The following is a 23,293-nucleotide window of genomic DNA, read 5'->3' as shown; positions in this document are numbered from 1 at the left end:
GGGTGGGTGGGGGCAGTTCCAAAACACAGTGACATATTAACACAGTCCTATCGTGGGAGGAGTTTTTAAATATCTACCGTAGCTCACACACACTCTCCATTATCTTTGTCTTCATTTTGAGAAATGGCAGCATTGGTGTGTGTAAGAGAGACAGAAGGTTCAGCTCTCATTGACCTGATGATGATGCATGTGTGTGTTTGTGTGTGGGAAACATGTGGAAACATCTGGCCTCAGGACGGGCCCTCACCTGGCCTTTTTTATATTGAGCCAAAGTCAATGATTTTAATAATATTGATCAACTTTGTAACTGTAGATATCGCCCCTGTGTGTGTTTGTATACTGTATGTGTGGGTGACTAATAGTGTGTGTCGCCCATCATGTATAGTGCTTGTAAGACAAGTGTTCTGTATGTTACTGTACAAATGCAATGCACGTGGGTGCCTGCAAATGCAGAGCTCTCTGTGTATGTGCATGTGTGTACTGTACATAGATGGATGTGTGTGTGTGTGTGTGTTTGTGTGTGTATGTAGCTGTGGGTGCTGTGCTGTGCTGATATAGTACCTCATTAGTTGCTGTGGACACAAATCTCCTTTGTGGCAGTGTTTCATCCTTAACGCGGGATTTATAGACGCCCTTGGTTTCGGCACTTGCCTCGCATGCTGCCGGGTGCCATACGTCAATCTGTCATTGGTCCATGCTACTTCCTGGTCCCGCAACTCCTCCCACTCCCCTCCCCTTCCTGGGGTAAATGTGGTGTTTGTCTCACCTGCTAGATGACAGGTGTTCATGTGTGTTTGTATGTTTGAGTCTGTTCTGTGGTGGGTTAGCGGTGGCTGGCAGGGGCATCAGAGGTAGGTATGGTGAAACACTATTGAAAAGGGATTGGTTACTTAGGTTGAAATGCTGCTTGTTTTGCTTAACACCACAAGTTAACGAGGTTTGGTTAAGGTGAACGTGTTACCTAAATAACGTTAGCTGAAGTGAAGCTGGTAGCTTGAGTCTGCGGGACGTTGTCGGGTATTATTCCTTACATAATACATTTCTCTTTATCTGGCAGTAGCTTCCTTTTAAAGGAACAGTTCAGTATTTTGGGAAATGTTTTTCTTTTATTGTCTCTTTGAGAATTAGATGAGAAGATTAATTGCTCAGCCCTAATTTTAAGTTAAAGTTCAAACTCTCTTTCCTTAAGAGAAAAATTCCATCAAGTCAAGTTTACATGTGTAGAAGCAGTTTTCAGTTTTGTGTATTAAATGCAAAATCTCACAGTATTTGCAGTGGCATTAGTTGCATTACTGTACATATGGAAAATGCATCCTCTTTAATCATTAAAATAGAAGTAAAAAAAACAAGACACAAAACATTAAAGTAAAAAATGTGTCAGCGGATAATAATAATGAAAATATTATTACTATTCGTTTCTGTAGTTCACTGCACAGAAAGGCCAGTCATTACAGTGCAGATGAAATCAGAAACTCAGCTAATGAAAAGATTTAATCTGCATTTTGGATGATGTACATTAACATTTGGAGTGTTGAATTATTGTGTTTTGGGACTTGGTGGTGCTGTTCCTCAAATGCATCACGTTAAAAGGGTCAGTTCACCCAAATTACTTGAATAAAACACACACACACACAAGAAAGGTTTTCCCCTTTTAGACCTGTCTCTGAGAATCTCTCTCAACCCCCGTACAGTGGAGGTAAAATTGTGAACGTAAGCACCAGTGAACAACAGTGTGCACTGGGAATTGAACCTCTCTCTGTCTCACACTGTGTTCACACCATTTCACACACTGTACAAGTGTGTCGATGCACAAATGGCCTATACTCTCTCCAGGAAACAAACACCTACTGTAGCTACACAAACTCCTAAGATTTCACCACTGGATTATTCATGGTTACACACACTGTATCACTCACACACACACATGCACACACACACACACACACACACGCACACACGCACACACACACACAAGCGCCCAAACGGACCATATACACATGAGCAATGATGCACACATGCGGATACAGACTCCCGCTCCTCGACAGACACAAACACACACACACACACACACACACACACACACACACACACACACACAGATGGACACACGCAGATGCAGTAGGACGCAAAACAAACACACAGGGGTTTGGTGTCCTAGTTTCCATCTGTGGAGAAGCTATTCTCTCTTTCTGGCTCTCTCCTTCACTCACAAACTCATCTCAGGGGGGTTCTTACTGTGGTCATGTGACACACTGCTGCTGTTGTTGCAGTTTGTGTGTGTGTGCGTGTGTGTACATGGATAAGAGCAGGCGTTTGCGTCGCTGCTCATGTGCATATATTTGATTGTATATTTGCTTTTCTGAGTATGCAGAGACAGTATGTCCATCCTTTACATGTGTGTGTATGTGCGCGCGTGTGTGTGTGTGTGTGCGCGCGCGTGTGTGCGTGTCAGCTGGCTGTCAGGCTGCTCTCCGCCTGCCTACGGTTCCTCCTCTTCTGCGCTTGTTTCACCATCAGAGTGTGATCTAATACAGGGATTACTATGGGATTAAGTGAGTCTCTTATAAAATAACAGCTCGCCGCTCCGTATCTCCACAACACCGGCCGTTTGTTCTGCAGCAGCAACACACTCAAACAACATCACGCAAAGGTAAAACGCAATAACCGCTCCAGCAAGAGGTGAAATGTGCTTAGAGAGGAATACGCCAACAAGAAAACGGACCAGTGAGACAGTCAGCATGCTGTAGTCCAACCAGCAAATTTCACTCACCAGTTTCCTTTTATAGCACCTCAACTAACTTTATTCTTTTATCAGAATGGATTTATTCTTAACTGATGTAATCAGAAGACAAACCTACTGTATCTAGAACCAGAACAATTAAAGGCTGATGTTTGGTTTGTGTTCATTTTAAGCAATGGATTTTAAAGCTGGGAAATGTCATTAATAGGCCTTATTGTTTTCCCTGAATTGCAGCATTTCTGGTTCTAGATCAGCAGTTCTCAAACTTTTCACATCAAGGACCCCTAAACGAACAGAAATTAGACCACGGACTTCCGTTTGATTTTGTCCCAGATTCTCCCTCTGATGAGATTTTGCTTTTAGATGTTTTATTACAGAAAAATAGTCACACATTCTGTCATTCTGTTACTTACGGATGGAATTATAGAGAAAATAAATGATTCCCTTTTTTGCTGGGAACCGCCAGGAACCCCCTCCAGGACCTCTGGGGGTCCCGGGACGCCACTTTGAGAACCACTGCTCTACAATGTTTGTGTTTTACCGGGTACGATTATTTGATTTTTTGTTAATCTACAATATTACAAGACTCTAAATGACAGCTAATGTTGCTCTGTATCTGCTGGATGTGTAAACTGGCAAGTGTTTGCTAACAAGCTCTCCATATGACACATAACTGTGTTAGGTGATAATATGTCCAAATTACATTTACAGCTTGTTTCTGCTGCCCCCAAGTGACTAAAAAAATAATGTATAGCAGGTTTAAGCTTTGAAATCAAGCAACCTATACAAGATGTAGTAAAGTACTATGTTGTACTGGATGATGAATGCACCTACCCTCCCCTTCTTTTTAACAGTAAGTCTACTGTATATAACACACATATGCACACACCGAATGTGGAGCTTGTTAGTTCTAAGGGTTATGATCTGATGTGTCTAAGCCTAATTTTCTCCATCATACGTTTTTCATCAGTCCTACCTCTTGGTCTAGTCAACTGTCTTTTAATGGTAAAAACGAATATTTGTGGAGGTGCGCTGTTTAAAAGAAAGAAATGTACCATCCTGCCTTTCTCTGTCACGTCTGCTCATTTAAATGAGAAGAAACTTTTAAATGCTGCGACACGGGCAAATTATTCACTAATTACCATGATTATTAGATAATAGCCCATTGGAGTGTGTTTTCACTAACTACCATTTTTATTTGTCCTTAAAAGTTATTCAAAGTGTTTGCAGAAACATAGTTTATTTTAATTTCTACTACCGAATATGTGGGCAGTTCAACTCGTGTGGTTGAATTCAAATATAATGCAATTTCATTCACTTGTAGTTAAGTATGTAAACTAAAGGTCTATTATAGTTTTAAAGACCTTCAGCAAAAAGCTGATAGCTATTTTAATGATCATACACTTTGACAGGCTCATCATCACAGTACTGAAGCACAAACTGATGATCTATAAAAACGAGGAGATTGCATTGCTCCTTAGGATGGTGTCATCAATCAGAAATCCCTGGAATTCCACAAAACAAAGACAATAGTTCTGACTTCTCTGGGAATACCCCATGCTACAAAAGAAATTTTATATTTGCCCTCCTATTTCAAAGGGTAATGACAGCTATATAGTTTCACATGTGGCTAGAATTGTGTACTCACTTACAAACCCCTCATTAGACCCACATATCCATGAATGAATGACAATACAAAAGAGAAGTACCTGACCACTGACATCAGATCTCCCTTAACATTTAATTAGCGACATTTTGACTCAGCACAGGTCCTGTCCTGGGCAAATGTCCATGTGAAAGAAGTATACAGTATAACAAACACTATCACATATCTGCCACAATGGATTTATTACAAGCAACATTAATATAATTGAATAAATTCAATCTAATTTAAAAACGACTTGCTCAAGAAGTTATTCAGGAGATGACAAATAAAAAATCATTCACAAGGTGGACGGCACGAGCTAACTAGACACTTGTGGACAACAACAGATACTGATGCTGGGAGGTGTTTGTGTTATTTACTCAACCCTCATTGTTACAAATGGGATGGGCAGAATATTAGAAACATCTGTCAGTATAATGCAGTACAGTTAAACAGCACAATAAACCTCCTACATGACCAAACCTCTTTCAAACAGGTTAAAAAAAAACTGAACATTAGGACCTCCATGACAGCAGGAGTGTACGTAGTGTGTCAGATGTGTATACACACTGTTTTGTAATAGATATTTTTGTTCAGTATTTGTTTAGAAAAACAGTCTTGAGGGCAGTGATGCGGAGGTCTGGGACCAGGCTCTCTTTTTAAAGTAGTACAGGTAGAAGACAACTTCTGTAACAACTGATTTTAGCAACAATAATGAAATCCCTGCCTGTGTGTGTGTGCATGGCGTCAGTCCAGAGGAGAAAGGATCCTGTAGATCCAAAGGATGGAGAATCGTGGTGTTCTGCTCCTTCTTCCCCTTTGAATCAGTTTCCACCTCCCAATGCCTCACTCCCATCCCATCCCCTGCAACATGTCGGTCACCACCTTACGGAGCTCTGAGGTCCAAGTCTTTTACCCAACCTTGGTGGCGACCCGGGAGAGCGTCGGCATCACGCCCCTATAGAGCTCGAGGCAATAATGGATCAAGAGCACCTGATTTCATGCAACGCAGGTGTGGCTGCCTCTGCTGCTGCGATTGCAGTCAAAGAAGATAGATAGATAGATAGATAGATAGATAGATAGATAGATAGATAGAAAGATAGATACATACTTTATTTATCCCCTTGGGGAAATTTATGTCAAGAAGATACAGACCAAGAAGATACATGTCAAGGGGATACTGGCAGAGAGGATACTGGCAGAGCAGATACACGCCATGAGCAACGCCATTAGAGCACATTCCTGTGACCATCCAGCCCAGCAGGTGGTACCCGGACGTCAGGAGGATGCAGTGCAGCCACTGCAGAGCCCAGGGGAGGCACCAGATGACATCTTGGATGTGCCAGAGCTATAGGGTGCCCATGTGTCTGGTGCCTTACAGAAACTGCTACGATAGATGGCACAGGCAGCGATGCTGAGCTCAGAAGGTGGAATTCGCATTTCAGGTGGGAATTTCTTTTAGATCACCTCACATGTGGGTGGAGTGATACTCTAGTGAAAATGGTAACTACACATTAATATTCAGAAGTTGTGTAATAAGATAATAAGATGCAGCACACACCTTCCTCCTGTGCACCACCTGCAGTACATCTATACACTGTAACTCCTGGTAGACGTTGAAGTGCTGTTGCATATTCTGTATTTGTGCTGCTTAACTTCTCAAAGTTACATCTTGTTGTGCTGCCTGGTCCAAACAAAGACATCATTTATTGCAATTTAGTATCCAGATGATAGATACTCAGAAAAGAAATTATTTCAGTGAACAAACGTCATCAAAAGTAAAAGCAGTTATCATTTAAACTGGCCTTTTCCATAGTGCTATAAATAATTAATACACTGATGTGTAACCAGTGTTTAATTGAAAGTTTTAGCTAGTCTTGGTGGTTTTACATGAAGTTAATGCACTGCTACAAAATACTGTGCTGGTACTACTTTATATTTTAGCTAGTATTGTTTAGCATGTAGGTTAAAGTACAGATGTCACTAAAAGTATAACAATGCCTCTGTTCTAGTCAAGTGTCCCAATCAATTCACAAGTGTGACAGGGAGACACCATGAACAGGCCAGGACTCTGACACTGAAGCAACAAAACACAATTCAGACATGAGTCCTTTTATTATTTCCACCTGAGTTTTTCCTCCTCACACGTCAAAGTGTGTGTTTAAGTTACATTTACACAATGAATCAGCTGATCGAGAGAAAATTAATCTGCTGCATTTTAATTTGTGATGACGGTTAATTGCTTAGGTCAATTCCAGCTTCTCAAATATGAGCATTTGCTGCTTTTCACTGTTTTATATCGTAACATTTTTCTGGGTTTTAGACTTTGGTCGAACAAAACCGTCATTTTAAGATCTCACTGTGGGAACTTCTGAAGGACATTTGTCAGCATTTATATAAACTAAACAATGAATCAACTAATTAAAAATGAAGTAAGTAATTAATAAAAAAAATAATTGTTAGTTTGATCTCTGTAGTTAAGTTCCATCAGTAGTTTATTTGTTTTGGAGATTGATAATAACTTTATTATATTTTTAACACTTTAACAAGTGTTGAAACTTGCCCAGAGTATTTTCAATTATTCTTTCATTTTATACAAGAAACTACAACAATATTCTTTAAGGGTCCCGTAAAATTTGACTACGTAGCACCCGGTCGTCACCTCCTGTCTGTACACGTATGTACGAGGCGAGCAGCTCTGCAGTGTGGATCTGGCAGCCGTCCACCTCGTTGGTCTGGCTGCAGAAAATCACAGATTGGTGGATGTTCTCACCAAAGCTATAATGTCCCACATGAGGCAGTGTGTTGCTTTCTTTGCTGTTTGTTTGTGTGTGTGTGTGTGTGTGTGTGTGTGTGTGTGTGTGTGTGTGTGTGTGTGTGTGTGTGTGTGTGTGTGTGTGTGTGTGTATGTGTGTTGTTTGAGCACACACTTTCCCTCTCTCCCTGGTGGTGCTGGGGTGTTTGGCAGGATAAATATAGCTGCGTTGGTGTAAAGCTGTTTTCTCTTCGGCTTTTGTAGCTTTAATCAGAAGCAATCTGGAGGAGGGATAAATGGAAGGGAAAGGGGGGTGAGAGAGAGGGAGAGCAGGAGGAGGAAGAGGAGAAGGGGGGGAGTGGGTACGAGGAAGAGAGACGGGAGAGAGAGATGGCCGATGCCAGAGTGTTTTATTTTAGCTCTCTTTAAAGAGTCATTGGGGAGTGTTCAGGAGTAATGAGAACCCTGGTGGCTGGAGGAGAGGAACTGACTCTAACCTCCTCTCGCTCTCCTCCTCCATCCTCTCTGTTTCTGTTTCCTGCCCAACCTCATTTCCTCCGTCATCCCCCTCTTCCTCATTCTGACTGATCGCAGCACAGGACTATGACTATGGCTGCGTTCACACTGCGGGCATTCATGCTCCGCTCTGTCTCATATCTATTCTAGGATGTAACCCACATCCCTTATCGATATGAACTGACAGTGTTGTTGATAAAAAAAAAAAAAAAAAAAGGAAGCTTGTGACGGTGTCACTGACCACATGAACAAATGACCCAAAAACAGAGAAACTCAATGTTACGGTACCAATTTTAACCATAGTGATGAAAAATGAACCATTGACCAACTATCTTACCAACAGGCTTCATTTTACCAGCTCTTTCTGGAGGATTCAACTGCATGTCCTGGTCCTGCACAGTCAATAGAGATTGTGAAGTTGTAATGGAGAGGAATACATATTTGACAAACGAGCAAACTCCATCTGGTGAAGAAGATTGTGAGATGCGTTTGAAAGCTGCAGAAAAAGCTTAATATGTGAACCTTGAATTTAAATTTGCTGTTTTGGCTGGACTATGGGCCAACGCTACATCTGTGACTGAGTGAGTGACTGAGTGATGAAGTTACACCATTGGTTGGCTGAGTTTTGGACTTTTCCCATTGGCTCCAGCAGTTTCGATTACGTCATGACGTGATGTTTACAGTGGCTCCACAAGAGTTTTCAACCACTGTATTTCCTCAGATAGTGACCCGGGCCTTTATTTACCTCAACTGCAGAAGGTAACAGGCCTTTATTTCTAATTCCCTCTGTCTGATATGTAGAATTAGTCATACTGGTATTTCAGTACAATGCCTCGTATTGATCCGCTCCTGTTGTATTACACACCGATACAAACTCAACACTACCAAATTAAAAGCCCTGTAGCGTTTCAGTGGACACAAACCTTTTATTTCTTAACAGGGCTTTTATTGTTTTATTTTTTATTTTTTTGTCTCATTTCCGGTTGCTGACGTTTCTGATTTTTGTTTTTTTTTTGCCATTATTGCGGTCCATTCAGATATATTCACTCTCAGCACTCACCCTCATTTTTAGATTATTTTCTATTAAATATTGAGATTTATAAATAAGTGTTTTGGCATGTCTGGCAGAGTGGCGCTGTCCATGGTACTGAAAGCTGGAATTTGTTCGTTTTGTTGTGTGTGATCACATGACTAAACAGACAACCAGTTGACATAATTTGATTTGGTAAGATAAATTGTGGGTAGTGTATTTGCATGGTGAGATGTTTTAATAAATGTAATAATAATAATAATAATACATTTGTGAATATATCACATTTTGCTACATTAGACAACTTTAAATACTGCTGCGCTGCTGTGTTCAAGAAGTTAGGCTTGTTTTAATAAAATGAAGAAAAGAGTTGATATTCCTCAGATTAAGGCGTCGTGAAAAGTATTGTTTTTGTACCAATACTGCTACGCTACTGACACCTGTATCAAGTAAATCAAAGATTCTGTGACTGTGAATCCAGGTTTGTGTGGAGAAGGAAAGAGAAACTTACTCATACTCATACACAGTGTAAAATCTGTTTGTCACTTGAAATTGAATTCATTGTCACTGTTGAAATGTACTGACATCAGATGTATGTCATAGTTGTGTGATTCATGCGACTGTGTGCGTCTTTGTGATGAAAAACAAGATCTGAAGTGTGTCATGTGAGAGGAGAAACACTCGGCTGTAGTGTGTGCGAACGCAGCCAATGTATAGTCGTTGTGCATATGTGTGACGGGACAAACAGAAAGAAGAGAGGACGAGAGATATTATTTTGGCAGTGAGTTGAATATCCTTTCATTATTCAGTTGGCTTTGCCTTCGTCATTCGGAGGCCAAAAAGCAGCCCACAGTGGAAGCCAAGCTGCTCCCTGCTATAACTGCTGTGATGTTGATCTTAAAAGCTTCCATAAAAGCTTTTTTCTGGACGACTCATTGGCAGCAGTGCAGCTCTTTAGGAAGTGCATTGTTCCATTTCCTGTTTGACAGTCACTACGAGTGAAGCTGGGCCTCAGATTAGCGGCTGGCAAAGTAGTTGGCTGAGATGGTTTTCAGTGACTGCAGTAATGAATAGTTTCTTCCTCGTAGACACATTATTGTGATACTGTGTATGTCAGCTGCATTAAATTCCCCTACAGAGTTATGTCAATGTGTCATACATTATCTGATCTGTTTGTACAGAAACTTCATGAAGACATCCTGTTGGCAAGTCAGCGGATAAAAGCTGAACCTCTAGACTGTGATTGTGATCCCTTACCTGTGCTCCTTCTCTCCCAGGTGATCTGGGTGTGTAATAACTGCCGGAAGCAGCAGGAGATCCTCACCAAGCCGGGCGAGTGGTTCACCAGTCCGCCTGGAAAGCCCGCTGGCCTGGGATCAGCCGTCAGTGAGCCGTCTGTGTGCCAAACGCCCGGGGATAAGAAGCTCCGATCTCGCTCCCAAGCGCCCCCGGGCTCCACCACCGCAATCCAAGACCCCAACCGACCCAGTGCACCCGGGACCACAGCTGGCACCGATGCGCGGTCACGTAGCGAACCACCACGAGACACGTAAGAGGAAGCAGTACTGTAGAACTAGTGGTAAAAGACTGAATACAGAAAGGCCAGAGCAGAAAGATCAGTTTTACTTTAGTGATACAGAAACATTATCACACCTTAAATGTATTTACCAACATTTGACATGCTGCAATGACATGCAGCCATTTTATCTGACCAACAACGTGTGTTGTTATCCAGTCAAAACAAAGCCAACATCACTGAAAAACTTGTATGTGAAGACACACACAGATGGGCAACAAATTAAAGGAGAGACTGTATCACTTCAGACATGGAACATGTAGCTTTACTGGAATTTTATCATTCAGACATACTTTTACAAAAATAGTGGGATGTGTTTAAAAGTAATGATACAAAAGAAGAAGAGTATTTTCTCTTTTCAGTGATAAGTTTCTAAACTCGTTTTGCCAACATTTTTTGAACGTTTTCATTTACAGACATTAGTATTATTATGCAATATTACTCAATTATACAATTATACATTACATACCCATTCTCTCTTTTAACATCTCTCATGTTAAAAGATAAAATCAACTTAAAGCATATGATAAAGTCAGTCATACAGTTCAGGCTCTGACAAAGTAAAGATATACAGTACATAACTCATAGAAACAGCCACTGCAATACATTTTAAAAACACGCCCCCATCCCCTTCTCTATGGGGGCTGGAACAGTGACAGTAATAATAATAGTATTTTGACATTGAAAATGAAATGTGGCATTGAAAAAGTTGTATTGGAAAAAGTTGTATTGACACTGACATAAATACTGGCACTGAAAAAGTTTCCACTGAAGAATAAAACACTGGAATTAAAAAAAAAAACCTACAATCATATGATCTTATCTTATTTAATTTTGATATTTTTGTACTATGATGTTTTTTAATGTCAATCTTCAGATTTTTTTCTTCGTGTCTGTCTTTTTTCAGTGACACTGTTTTTCAATGTCAATTTTCTGGCCGTTTTGGCCTAGAGAGAGGGGGTAGGGCAAGGAGCGCTTGATTTATTTACCCTCAGACGCCTGACAGGACCGTATACTTCGGCAGTGGCTTACACAAGTTCACCTGCAGAAGCTCTCCTGTATCTCCATGTTGCACCCATGTGTTTTTGTTTCTCCATGGATATACGTACATTGCACCATATTCTTGATTCAAGCACCAATTGTAAGTGCAACAGTTTTCTTCCAGTTGAAAGCTCTGCACTTGTTTTGCCTGCGATATACCAAAATCTTTGGTATAGAAGCCTAAATTATTGAGTGCGAGGGATATTCTTTCTCCCTCATCTCACACTCAGCGCCTTTTCTGAACTTTTCTTATTTTGCGTATATGCTGTATGTGAGGAGTGTTGCTGGATATTCATTCATGCATTTGGCTTAAATGAAAGTTGAAAACATCAGGGATAGAGTGCTGGTCCGATCAATATTGTGGTTGCGTGAGTTTTTATAACCTCTCCTGCCACAGTCTCTGGGGTTGTCCCTGAGTCCACTCAGGGTCGGCACTTCTCACCGATGCATAATAATAATAATAATTCAGACAGATAATAAGCAACCTACCTGCATGTGAATGGCTGTGTTATAACCAGTGTATCTTCTGCCACCTCTTTACACGTTCGCTAAAGTTGCAGGTGGCTGTATAGTGAAACTTCCCCCGCCTCCTCCTCTGCGTCTGATATAAAAGAAGAGTGTCGCTGTGAATGGCAATGTGCATTCTATAAATGTATATCTGTCCCAGTTCCATACTAAATAATATTTCCAGACAGATTTTGTGTCTGTTGTGTATTCACACTGCAAAAGTCAAAAAACATTAAGTGAACTCAAAAAGTCAGTATGCAGACTAAAAACTGCTTGATTTTTCAGTGTGTTTTTCTTCACACCGTTTTCCCACAAGGCTTTGCAGAGAGGAAATTAATGATGTGCTTATAGCTGCAAAAAATACAGGGTTGCCCCGAAGTCAGGGGGTGGGGTGTTGTCATCCTTGGTATATTAACTGGTCAAGCTTGTGGTTCGTGTATCCTGCTTTTTCTTATCTATGTTTTTTGTTTATTTTTTATAAGCACTTAACATTATTACTGATTTTATTATATATATATTATAATTTATATATTATTACTTTTCTTCATGACACTTTATTTGCAAATAGGAGAGTTTTATCATTCACTCCGCTGCACATGTAGTTTCAGTTCAGCTCTGCTGCAGAGCGGCCACACTCCTCTACATGACTCTCCTCTTTGTTTTCTAAAGACCTCATGTTTTAATGCCTTTGCATGTAAAAAACATCAGATTTACACACAGTCAGAGAAAGTAAACGTTGGCGTCTTGGTGGTAGCTCGGTGTCTCTCCTGTCGCTCTGCTGACAGCGCTGTCTGGAGTTGAGCTGCCCTCTGTTTCCATCACAGTTACTTTTGTGGTCAGTCATTTAAGAGAATCTTTCAGAAAGTCGTACCAGACTCTGAACAAAAGAAAAAGTAATTTTATTGAATGATCTGACATGAGAAGCTCAACAATTCAATTTTGGCTCATTCACAGTTTTCTGGTTTATTAATGTGATTTTCTTTTAATTGTGCAAAAGGGAAGTATGCACAATGAAAGGTCTAAGGTCTCAGTGACCTCACAAAACACAGTTTTGGCCCATTGAATGTCATATCTCAAGACCCCCTCATTTTTGTTAGATTGTATGTTTGATTGACAAACATTCACTTGGACTCAAGGGTCAACTGATCAACAGAAATTGGTGCGCAAAGGTCAAAGGTCAATGTCACTGTGACCTCACAAAACATGTTTTTGGCTATGACTGAAGAACTCATACTCTAATTATGACGCAATTTAACTCAAACGTCTATAAGGATAAAATTAAGTGATGATGTTTCATATCCAAAAGGTCAAAGGTCAACTTCACTGTGACATCATAATGTTCTGCAAAAACACCTTGTGACCATATTTCCTGCAACATTGATGGTTGGTGGAGGGGTTCAACCACAAGGTGGTAATTTTAGTTTAGAGACTGATTGAATTTAGAAAAGCTCAATCAGTCTCCAAAGCTGGAGGCTGACCCCAGTGACATCACCACGGAAGATTATACAACTGTCCTCATAAGTATAGCAGGACTAACTATGATCAGTAAAGTGGTCTTGATGTGTGAAATTGGTTTAGTGTCCATTTAAGCCAACAGAGAGAAAGCAGCTCGTATGAAATATGTTAATATTTGTTCTGTTGAGCATTATCTCCTGTGTTGTACGCAGTGGTGGATTGTGGTTCTTTGGAAAGCAGTCTGTTGTTGCTTCCTGTGCCATTGTGAGTGTAATGGAAGAACACAGTCAGTTCCAAAACACTGGACAGTAGAATGTGTTTTCACTGGTGACTTTCTATTAGTGGACACTAATGTTAACAATGAAATGGTAAGAGATGCAAAATCATACCAGTGTCATTTGTTATAGTTAACAGTGAAGCAGAAGCTAAAGGCAGTCAAAATACAGCAAGGTCTCTCACATAATCCATCACTCAGCCACATTAGCTAAATTATTTAGCTTACACTTCTGTTTGCTACAACTGGTGCTATAAAAATCAGTGACAATAAAAAGTACAATTAAAGGCTTTGTTTGTATTTTATTTTTTTGTTTTTCTCGAGATCATTTTTTGCCATTTTACTGCCTTTATTGATGCCATAAGAGAGGTAACATGGGGAGAGAAGCCTGTAGCCGAACATTGTGATGATGTCATGTGATGTGCCTCAAATACTAGGCCACTGGGGTGTCACTTCACATGCTTAGGTCCTATATAGTATAAAGTTAGATTTTGATCTAGGTTCTATATTAATACTGTGAAAGTATCAAAGCCTCAGTCCACAGAGAAATGCACACAGCCTGTATTCAGAGACTGAGCCTTAAAACCAGCCGTCAGGACTTCTGTAACTTTGTGATGTCACAACAAAGCAGTCACCACCCTCAGCCATGCCCCAAGCCCCGCCCACCTGGACCCACCACCCAACCTTGTAGGATCTGGTTTCTCTCAGCCTCCTCTCTTCTGATTGGCTCACTGGCCTGTTGTTACTAGAGCTCCAGAGAGAAGCCTGAGAGAGGAGATGTAAAACTACATTCAGATGGTTTTTGGTTCTAAAAACCACAAATATATCTTCTTATGGATCAACACTTCAAATAAAACACAGAAGAAGAGGAAAATATGGGACCATTAAATTTGAATTTCATGTAGTGTTGAAACAAGTTAGTTAACAGATTCAAAACTGTCTGCCATTGTGATAATCAATTACTCACTGAAGGTCCCCCTAGATCATGAAATGACATTCATGGTCCCCAGAGGTTAATTCCTGCTGTCCACTGACTTTCCCTCTAGCTCCAGTACTGTGGTTTTGAGTGAAACAAACTACCTCAGTTGTTTATTACTTTGATTTACGACCAAATACCTTCAAAACTATTGACAAATGATAGCATGCTAACATGCTGAACTGAATCATGGTGAGCATTATCTGCTAAATATCAGCATGTTAACATTGTCAGTGTGCGCATACTGATGTTCACATTCAGCCAGTGCTGCTAGCGTGGCTGTCGACTTTCTAACATCTTTACATAAAATAATAGAGACATAATTCTAGACATAATTATGAGTTGCAGCCAGTGCAGAGGAGCTAAAAACATTGAATGAACCAAAGATTGCACATTCAACTTTTATCTTAGCATGAGCTCTTTCTAAACACAGGGTGTTGATATCAGTAGTAAAGCTACTGTAGGTTTCCAAATACACACATAAGGATTTGCACATCTGTTTTCATGGCCAGTGAAAGCTAAAAAAAGATGATTTACACTAACATGACCTGAGCAAACGTAAGGTAGACATGTTAGAAAGGTTTCTAACCTGGCTTTATCCTTTCATATTAATCTCACACAGCAATTCTCCAGGAGTTTAAATACAGTATCCTGTGATCTATGTGTCGGAAACACAAAACCTTGTTTTCCAACAACTCTCACCTCTTCTTTTCTTTCTCTCTCTGTCCCCATATCGATTATTGCCCAGGAGAAACGGGCGGGGAGGTGGAGGAGCTGGGCGGGGAGAGCGGTGGGCGGGCCAGCCCAGGCTGCAGACCCAGGTTTCCATGGACCGGGACCTCCGGGGGGAGTCGAGGGAGCGCAGGGAAAGCCGGCGACTGACAAAGGGACGCTCTCTGGAGCATGATCCTGTGGGAGGAGGTGGCGGAGTAAGGCGGACAGAAGAGGGGGGCTACCGCCACATGGACCACAACGGTGCTGCCCCTTGCCAACCAGGGCTGGTCCCTCCTGGAGGCCGAGGACACCCTGTGCCCATGCAGGGTCGTGGCATGGGCGTAGCAGGGGAGCTCGGGGATGGCGTTCGGCCTGGTCAGAGGACGGTGGGTGGGGTTGGTGGGCCGCATGAACACACCCTTGCTCAGCAGGTCCCTCCACCTGAACTCAGAGAGCCTCCTGGTTCGGGACCTGGCTCAGCCCCCGGCCAGGGACCTGTAGTGAGGCGGACCAAACGGGAGAAGGCTGAGAGCATGCTGCGCAACGATTCGCTAAGCTCTGACCAATCGGAATCTCTGCGTCCGCCACCGCCAAGGCCCTACAAGTCGAAACGAGGGCTGGGGGCCGGAGGTAAGAGACAAACCAGCGTCAGCAGTTCGGAGGAGGAAGGAGGGACGACGCCTGAGTACAGCAGCTGTGAGGACGCTGAGATCGAAAGTGTCAGCGAGAAAGGTCAGAGACATAATCAGTCATCGCTCTTCTTTCATGAAAAAACTGTTGATGGTTTTCAATGAGGGTTTAATTTGCTTTAATTATTGACATCTGTCAGTTCATTTGTTTATTGATCCATCACATGACGTATCTCAGGCACAAACCATCCGTCTCATCACTGTTTAATGACAGTTTCTAATACTGCTTTTAGTCAGCACTAAAAATCTTAACAACTTATATAATAATAGTAATAATAATAATAATTATAATAATTAAATAAGAAGTTTCTATATAGAGATGTTGCTCAAAGTGCTTTACAATGAAAATTAAAATAGGACAATAAAATCAGGGTGAATAGAATGACAATGAAAATAAAAATTAGACATACAGTACATGATAACATAACATGAGATAATTCATTTAAAAGCCAAGTTAAATAATTATATGTTTTCAGCTGCTGTTTAAAAATGTTCACTGAGCATCTCTTATAGCTCTTGGCAGGATGTTCCATGGTTTTGGAGCATAGTTAAAAAAAAACATTTCTTTCATATCACATGTTCAACTGACATTACATTCAATGCACATGTCCTACATTTGCTCTAAAAATGTGTCATAAGCCTTTTGAGGCATCTGTAAGATGTTTCTAGTTTCCATGTTTGTGGTGATGGTGGCTCTCATCACTCTGAAGTAATGCCAACTCTTACACTCCCTAGATAACATAATACACTCTCTAGATCTCTTGTGTAGAAATTATTAAGCAAACAAACAAAAACAAACAGCTTCATTCATTAGATTCTTTGATTCTTGCAGTATTTCCATTAATGTCCTGCCCATAGAAACGAGCTGAGAACCACATTCATACTAGATACTAATTCTCTACTAAGTCTAATTGTAGACAGTATGTTCTATTTGCACAACTTGTAATTATATACTGAATTTGCAGTTTTGCAAAAAAATATCAATCAATAAACCTTATCATTAGTGCTGAGAGGAATTGTATATATATTAGTGACTTTAGGTTCAATTCAACTTCACAAAGAGAAAGCAAAATGTTTTTTTTTACATACATGTGTCTTTATAAATATCTACATCTCTATAAATAGAATTTTTTCCAGACCATTTATTTCCTTTCTGCACGGTGTTGTGGGACAGTAGTGCCCAGCAAAGCACACTCATAAATCAAGCAGTTTTTAGTCTGCAAACTGACTTTTTCAGTTCACGTAATGTTTTCACTTTTCAAGTGTGAATACACAACAGACACAAAACCTGAAATATGATTTATATTAGTATGGAAGCGGGACAGATATACATTTATAGAACAGCCATTCATATAGACACTCCTCTTTCACTTCAGACACAGAGGAGGAAGTAGATGACGCGTTCTGCATGTAGCTGATCAGGGTCACTACACTGCAAACCTGCACTGTAACTTGTAAAAAGGTGGCAGAAGATATGTGGTTATAACACTGCGATGTAGGCAGCCATTAACATGAACTTATAACTGATACATACAATCAGCAAAGAGAATCAAACAGCTGCAAGTGCTCTTATTGAAATGACTTGAGGCTAATGCTTGTCTCAGAGAGTGACCGCTGGGGGACATTTCGTTTTAACTGTTACCTTCATTTATTTCTTTTATGTTATTACAATCCCGGTCGCACAGTGTCTCCTACACCTGCAGCGTACTGTGTAAATCACCCTGATTAGATCAGTAGGATGAGGGATAATCAGAAACACATCTCACTAACAGAATTTACAAACCTCTTCAACAGGACTCTGTGCAGTAATAGTATTCATAAGGAAATAACGATATAATACGATTGATCTGACACACTTGTGCTGTTTAATGTGATTGCGCTGTGTGAGGTATGAGGCATTGCATTTTCAGTGTGTGTGTGTGTGTTTGAGCACGCCCACTTGATCACACTGTATCATGGGATATGAATGTAAGAAGTGGAGCGAGCTCTTTGGTCTCAGTCTTCATTCCGTCTTCATTCAGACTTTGTGAATGTGGAGACACACGTCTCTGCTTTAACTCTGTGTGTTCTGTCATCAGGACAGGTAAGGCTGCTCTGACACAACCTACTGATTCTGGAAAATACTGCATGCTCCACCTTGTGCTCTAGACTGTAGTGTAGTATCACACACCAAACTACTTGAAAACATGAGCATATTACCAACTTTTTAAATGCAGCATTGGATATTTGTCATGTGGCTGTGTGGAGGAACACCGAACCTCCTGCAACATTTTCTAACTTTTGTGCAGAGTGCATGCAGCGGGCCGTAGCCGGCAGTCTGACTGTCAAAGTGAGCAGCTGTACCAGTGTGCATATTAACGAGTGTGTGTGAGCCCGTGTGCGTATGTGAATGTTTTGCCTTTGTGTCATATTGTATTGTTTTCAGCTCGCTCCCCGAGGGGGACAATCCCACACTGTGCGTACGTGTGTGTGTGTGTGTGTGCGTGTTAGTGTGTCTGTGATGGGGCAATTTGACCCCGGCTGATCCCGGTGTTGACCTTGTGTGGCCTCACATAACCAACTATGTCCCCAAGCCTGAGAACACGCTGCTGTTTACACTCTAACCTTGTCATGTCCAAGCTGGGTTAAGTCACTTTACTATTAACAGTTCCACGGCACTCAGGCTCACTGCCATGTATTCAAGCAATATTCTACTACTCCAGCAGCTTATAAGCCCCGGTCTAGTGCTGTCGTAGGTCTGCTGCAGAAATGTTGCTATTACACCAGAAAGGCCTTGTGGCTGGAGCTGAGCAATGTCACTGAAGAGATGAGATATGTCATCTGTGAATTTATCATAATATTGTAATGGAGTTTAAATGTTTTCCTTTCCTAATAACAAGGTCATAATCAAAAACTCATACAACCCCTGAATTTTCTGACTATTAGCTGAGTGAACGGTTTCCCTTTCTGTCCTTCAAACCTTGGAAAGGCCTGTCCTGCAAAAGTTTAGAAATTGCAATGAAATGATGTCACTGTCACAAGTCACCAGAATTTATTTTTGTCATTTATGGAATAGGCTCTTTATTCAGGGACAAGGTCAATTTGAAATCAAGGATATCATGTTTTCAGCATTTTACTGGTTTGAAGGTTTATTACAGATGTGCTTAATTCAGACTTAGAATGACTGAGAATCAGCTGTTCTTGAATCATGAGACACTGTTTTGAAATACTCCTCTGGTCACAGTTAAGCAGCAGCTATGCTACCTATAACTTTTTTAGCCACACTAGTGTCTGGCTTTAGGGTTGAGGTTGTCATACAGTCGGTCAGTCCACCGCTTCGACAGTAAATGATGATGTAATTATTAACATCGGTATATATGAACTAAAGTCCAGAATGAAGGGTGCAGAGCAAACCGGCCTGAATCCAGTTAACTTCCACATTTATACACAAAGAAATGTAATATAGGACATATATGTGCTATATTAACAGATCTATAAGGGGATATACTATATATATAGTGCTGCATATATATATATATATATATATATATAGTATATGTACACACATCATATGTACACACATCCTCTGGATATATGAAGATATAAGTTTACAACATAAATGAAATAACCATAGTAAAACTTGCATATGTACATATAATACAAACAAGTTTATTAAAATGATATAAAGATTCTATATGCTTATACATGTTTTTGTTTATCTTCAACATGTTTATCTTCACATTATCTGACCTTTGGACCCTACTTCCTATAATATCAACATACATTGACAGGCTTTGGTGTGTATATATATTTACATAACATATGTCTACAATATTAGCATATATACATACATTTCTATGGGCTTGACACATATGTCAAGATATGAAGTCGTTCTAATGTCTAATAGGTTTCATATATAATTTTTACATATATATTTAAATTTTATATATATACTTGATATATGGAAATTCAATATACAGTATGTACATGTATTACATTTGCGTATGGGACTAACTGAAAACTTTGTGACTTGACCCTTAATGATATGTTGTGGTCGTAAACTTAAGTAAAGTCTATTCAAATAAAATCAATCCATAACAAAATAAGAATAGAATAATAAGTAAGTAATAGTTTATTGTGCAGTGACTCAAGTTCATAGTTATCTGTTCTCTATCTTCTTTTTATTTACCGTTACATGACAGCTCATGTCATTTTGCAGTTAGTACCTAGTAACGTTGAAAGTATTTAAAAAACACAATGCATCTGACTATAGCCATGCTCATGCTACATTATGGCTTCACTGTCACTGGACGCTGACATTGATAAAGTGCGGTGCGTCCAATGTAAAAGAGGCTGCATGCAGCACCAGCCTGGACCCAGACCAGACACTGTGACATCAATCAAGTGGAGGTTTAGTATGAGAGTGTCCTGTCGAACCACGTTCTAAACACACTGTTGTGGCAGCGAGACGCTGCTTCCTTTTTTAGCTCGAGACTGAGGCCAGGTCAGCTCCAAGATGTGGTTGCTGGCAGCCGAGACGCGTCCAGGCATGTAAATCATTGTACGATCAGTGCAGGAAAAGACACACACACACACACACACACACACACACACACACACACACACACACACACACACACACACTCACACTCAAATATGCAGTCAGTCACTCACAGTACAGTAGATCCTATTATGATCTGTGCAAGTATCCTCCTACACACAAACACACACTACGAACTCATCCTCTGATAGGAACACAACAAAAAACACAACAAATAGTACACGTGCACTTTGACAACTTTCACTTTCTACTTCCTTATCTCAGAGTTTTTCAACCTTTTCTGGCCCGTGAACATTTATTTGTCCCAAAAATTCAAAATTATATCAAAATTGTTTTTCCCCATTGATTTTCTAGTTTGTTTAAGAAATTAACCATTAATCATACAATTAAAGATAAGATAATGATACTTCTATCTTACAAACCAAGGAGCGACCATTTACTGTGCCTGTTCCCCTTAGTTACTTTCTATTATGCACATATGCATTTACACAAGTAAACAAAAGCCTGGATCTTATTTCTGGCCAGTAACTGCTGGTTTTGTTGGTTGAAACAACAACTGTCTTTTTGAACAACTTTTAGCAGCTGAATAACTTATGTGTCAAAACTCCGTCAGCTTGCTAAAAACCGAAACATCCAGCTGATGCATTAAACTAAGGCTGAAGCACTAGGAAAAAAATATAGCTCTTATATTGAAATCTAGCACTAGCTAGTTCTTGAATTATCAGTGTAATAAGGTAAAATGTCAGAACAGACTTTATGTACAAGAGAGAAGGCTGTTAGGATGGTGGTAGGCAAACACAAGACTTTTTTCTGAGAAGTTAACATTGGTTTGTCTGGGGTTACTGGAATGTAAATGTTCCTTAATCCATTAAAAAATAATAAAGGGAAGCTAAAGCTAGCTTCAACTGTGATAGTTACAAGGTCTAAGCTTTTATTGTCATTTGTAACAAAACGTCACAGCTCGAGGGAAGATGCTTTTGTAGAGCCATGGCAGAGGAGGTCTTGGTACTCCACTACCTCCGGCCAGATGGTGAGGGGGTGTTTTGGCTGTGGCTGTTGTGGGTGGAGCTCTTCACAATGCTGAGGACCTTGTGGGTGCACTGTGGAGCAGGGAGAAGCACTGATGATGATGATGATCCTCTTCGCTGTGCTTACTGTTCAATGGAAGGTCTTACAGTCAGAGACCTTGCAGTTCCTGTACCAAACAGTAGGTACTTGAGGCAGCGATGGTTGAAGTGACGGCTACGCCACCGTATATATCCCAACGGGTTGCCACAGAAATAGAAATGAAAGATCACTAAGCAACATTTGACTCAATTGAAATTTGACTCGGCTATTTCTCTACTTCAGGAAACCGAGGCCGTTCTGAACACTGCAACATGTCTCTTAAAATGACCTGGGTGCTCTTGATATTTGCTCTAGAGACATTTAAGATACGTTTTAATATCAAATGAAGAGTTTGTATAAATCCGTCTGTTACTTCAGCACCATGGACAGCGTCATGGTTTCATTAACACACCTTATCAACAGTTTGTGCTGACATGTCTATGAATAAACTGGAAAAATCTGTCAAATTATTATGTATTTTTAACAAATCACTTATAATCCATAAAACTCCTAACGTATAATTGAATATAAATGAAATGAAAGTTTCAAATGTAACAAAAAAAACTCGTAACTCATAAGGATAGACAGGAGATCTAGTAGGGTTAGCTGTTAGCCTAGCCCAGACACTTCCACAGGTGTCGCACTTCCGGATACTGCTTGCCTGAGCTGCAGCATGGTGGCTGGCTAAGCGAAGCAGGCCTGGACTCCACAACTTGTACAACGGCTCTGGAGTTTTATGTGCTGCATGAAAGGTAGTCTTTTTGGCTGGACCAACCGTGGGCCAGCACTACATTCGCGACTGTTCATGACTGACTGAGCGCAATGAAGTTAGCCCACTGGTCAACTGGTTGGACTTTTGGCTGTTTCTACTACGTTATCGGGGGGGGGGGTTTACAATGGATCCACAACAGTTTTCAACTGAGAGGCCAGTGTGTGTGTTCGTGCCACCATGGTAACACAAAGGAAGCTTTTGGGAATGGCTTCCACACAGTGGAATGTTTTTAAAATGTAACATGTAACCCCATAAACTAATTTGATTACCCAGTTACTATTGTAGGAAGTAAGCTAACCCTTTTCTCTTTTGTAATTGTTTTTGAAAGGTTACAGAAAAAAAGAGGCCACACTCCAAACTTTTTCTGAGCTGTGATTGGACAGTTGTTGTTGAGAGGAGGGGTTCAGTCAATTGATGTTACTGGTTGTTGCAGATTTAATTTTATATAAAAATGGGTTCAATTTAGGGTCATATGGGTTCATATGAATTGATATTTTCTATTCCTTGAAATATAAAAATAACCCCAAGGATTATATTTCAAAGAGGATATATTTCACAATCACTACTATTCAGTGTAACTTATCAAACCCACATCGATGTGTCAGTTCGCTGAATGTCATACAACCCTGTATAACTGTATAACAGGTGACCTCACATGTTGTCCTGGCCCCCTACTGAGTTTGATCACTTTTCATGTTCTTGTATGTGTAAGCACACAAGAGCACACACACTCACCCATGTGGCCCACCCACTACACAGAATTATGTTCACGCTTGAGTTATGAAACTGAGAACTCGGTTGTCTATCGTCAGAGCGTTTGCTTTAAGATTACATAATGTCACTATAAGTTGTCACAACTCATTAACCTCATTGCCTCCTGGCTCCTAGGAGTGCTTGGCTCTGTTTTACTCTGTGTCATAACAGTGTCGTTGAAGTCCTGCACACATTTCAAGGCC

The 23,293-nt window shown here is 40.5% G+C and overlaps 1 protein-coding gene across 4 annotated transcripts in view; it reads left to right on the top strand.

The window, feature by feature from the left end:
* The window catches only part of rims1a (regulating synaptic membrane exocytosis 1a), a 107,864-nt gene that overhangs the window by 43,356 nt on the left and 41,215 nt on the right, over positions 1–23,293 (top strand). For all 4 annotated transcript variants that reach the window (XM_087179142.1, XM_087179140.1, XM_087179141.1 and 1 more), the window contains 2 exons: positions 9,964–10,235; positions 15,264–15,961. In XM_087179142.1, coding sequence (XP_087035268.1) covers positions 9,964–10,235; positions 15,264–15,961 — 970 coding nt within the window. The remainder of the gene's footprint in view (positions 1–9,963; positions 10,236–15,263; positions 15,962–23,293) is intronic.

Source organism: Seriola lalandi, unplaced genomic scaffold (genome assembly GCF_002814215.2).
Source record: "Seriola lalandi dorsalis isolate HSWRI2012SDOR001 ecotype SW California unplaced genomic scaffold, Sedor1 jcf7180002054795, whole genome shotgun sequence".
Classification (NCBI taxonomy): domain Eukaryota; kingdom Metazoa; phylum Chordata; class Actinopteri; order Carangiformes; family Carangidae; genus Seriola; species Seriola lalandi.
The sequence above is the reverse complement of the archived record's forward strand: the minus strand, read 5'-3'. Positions and strand labels throughout refer to the sequence as shown.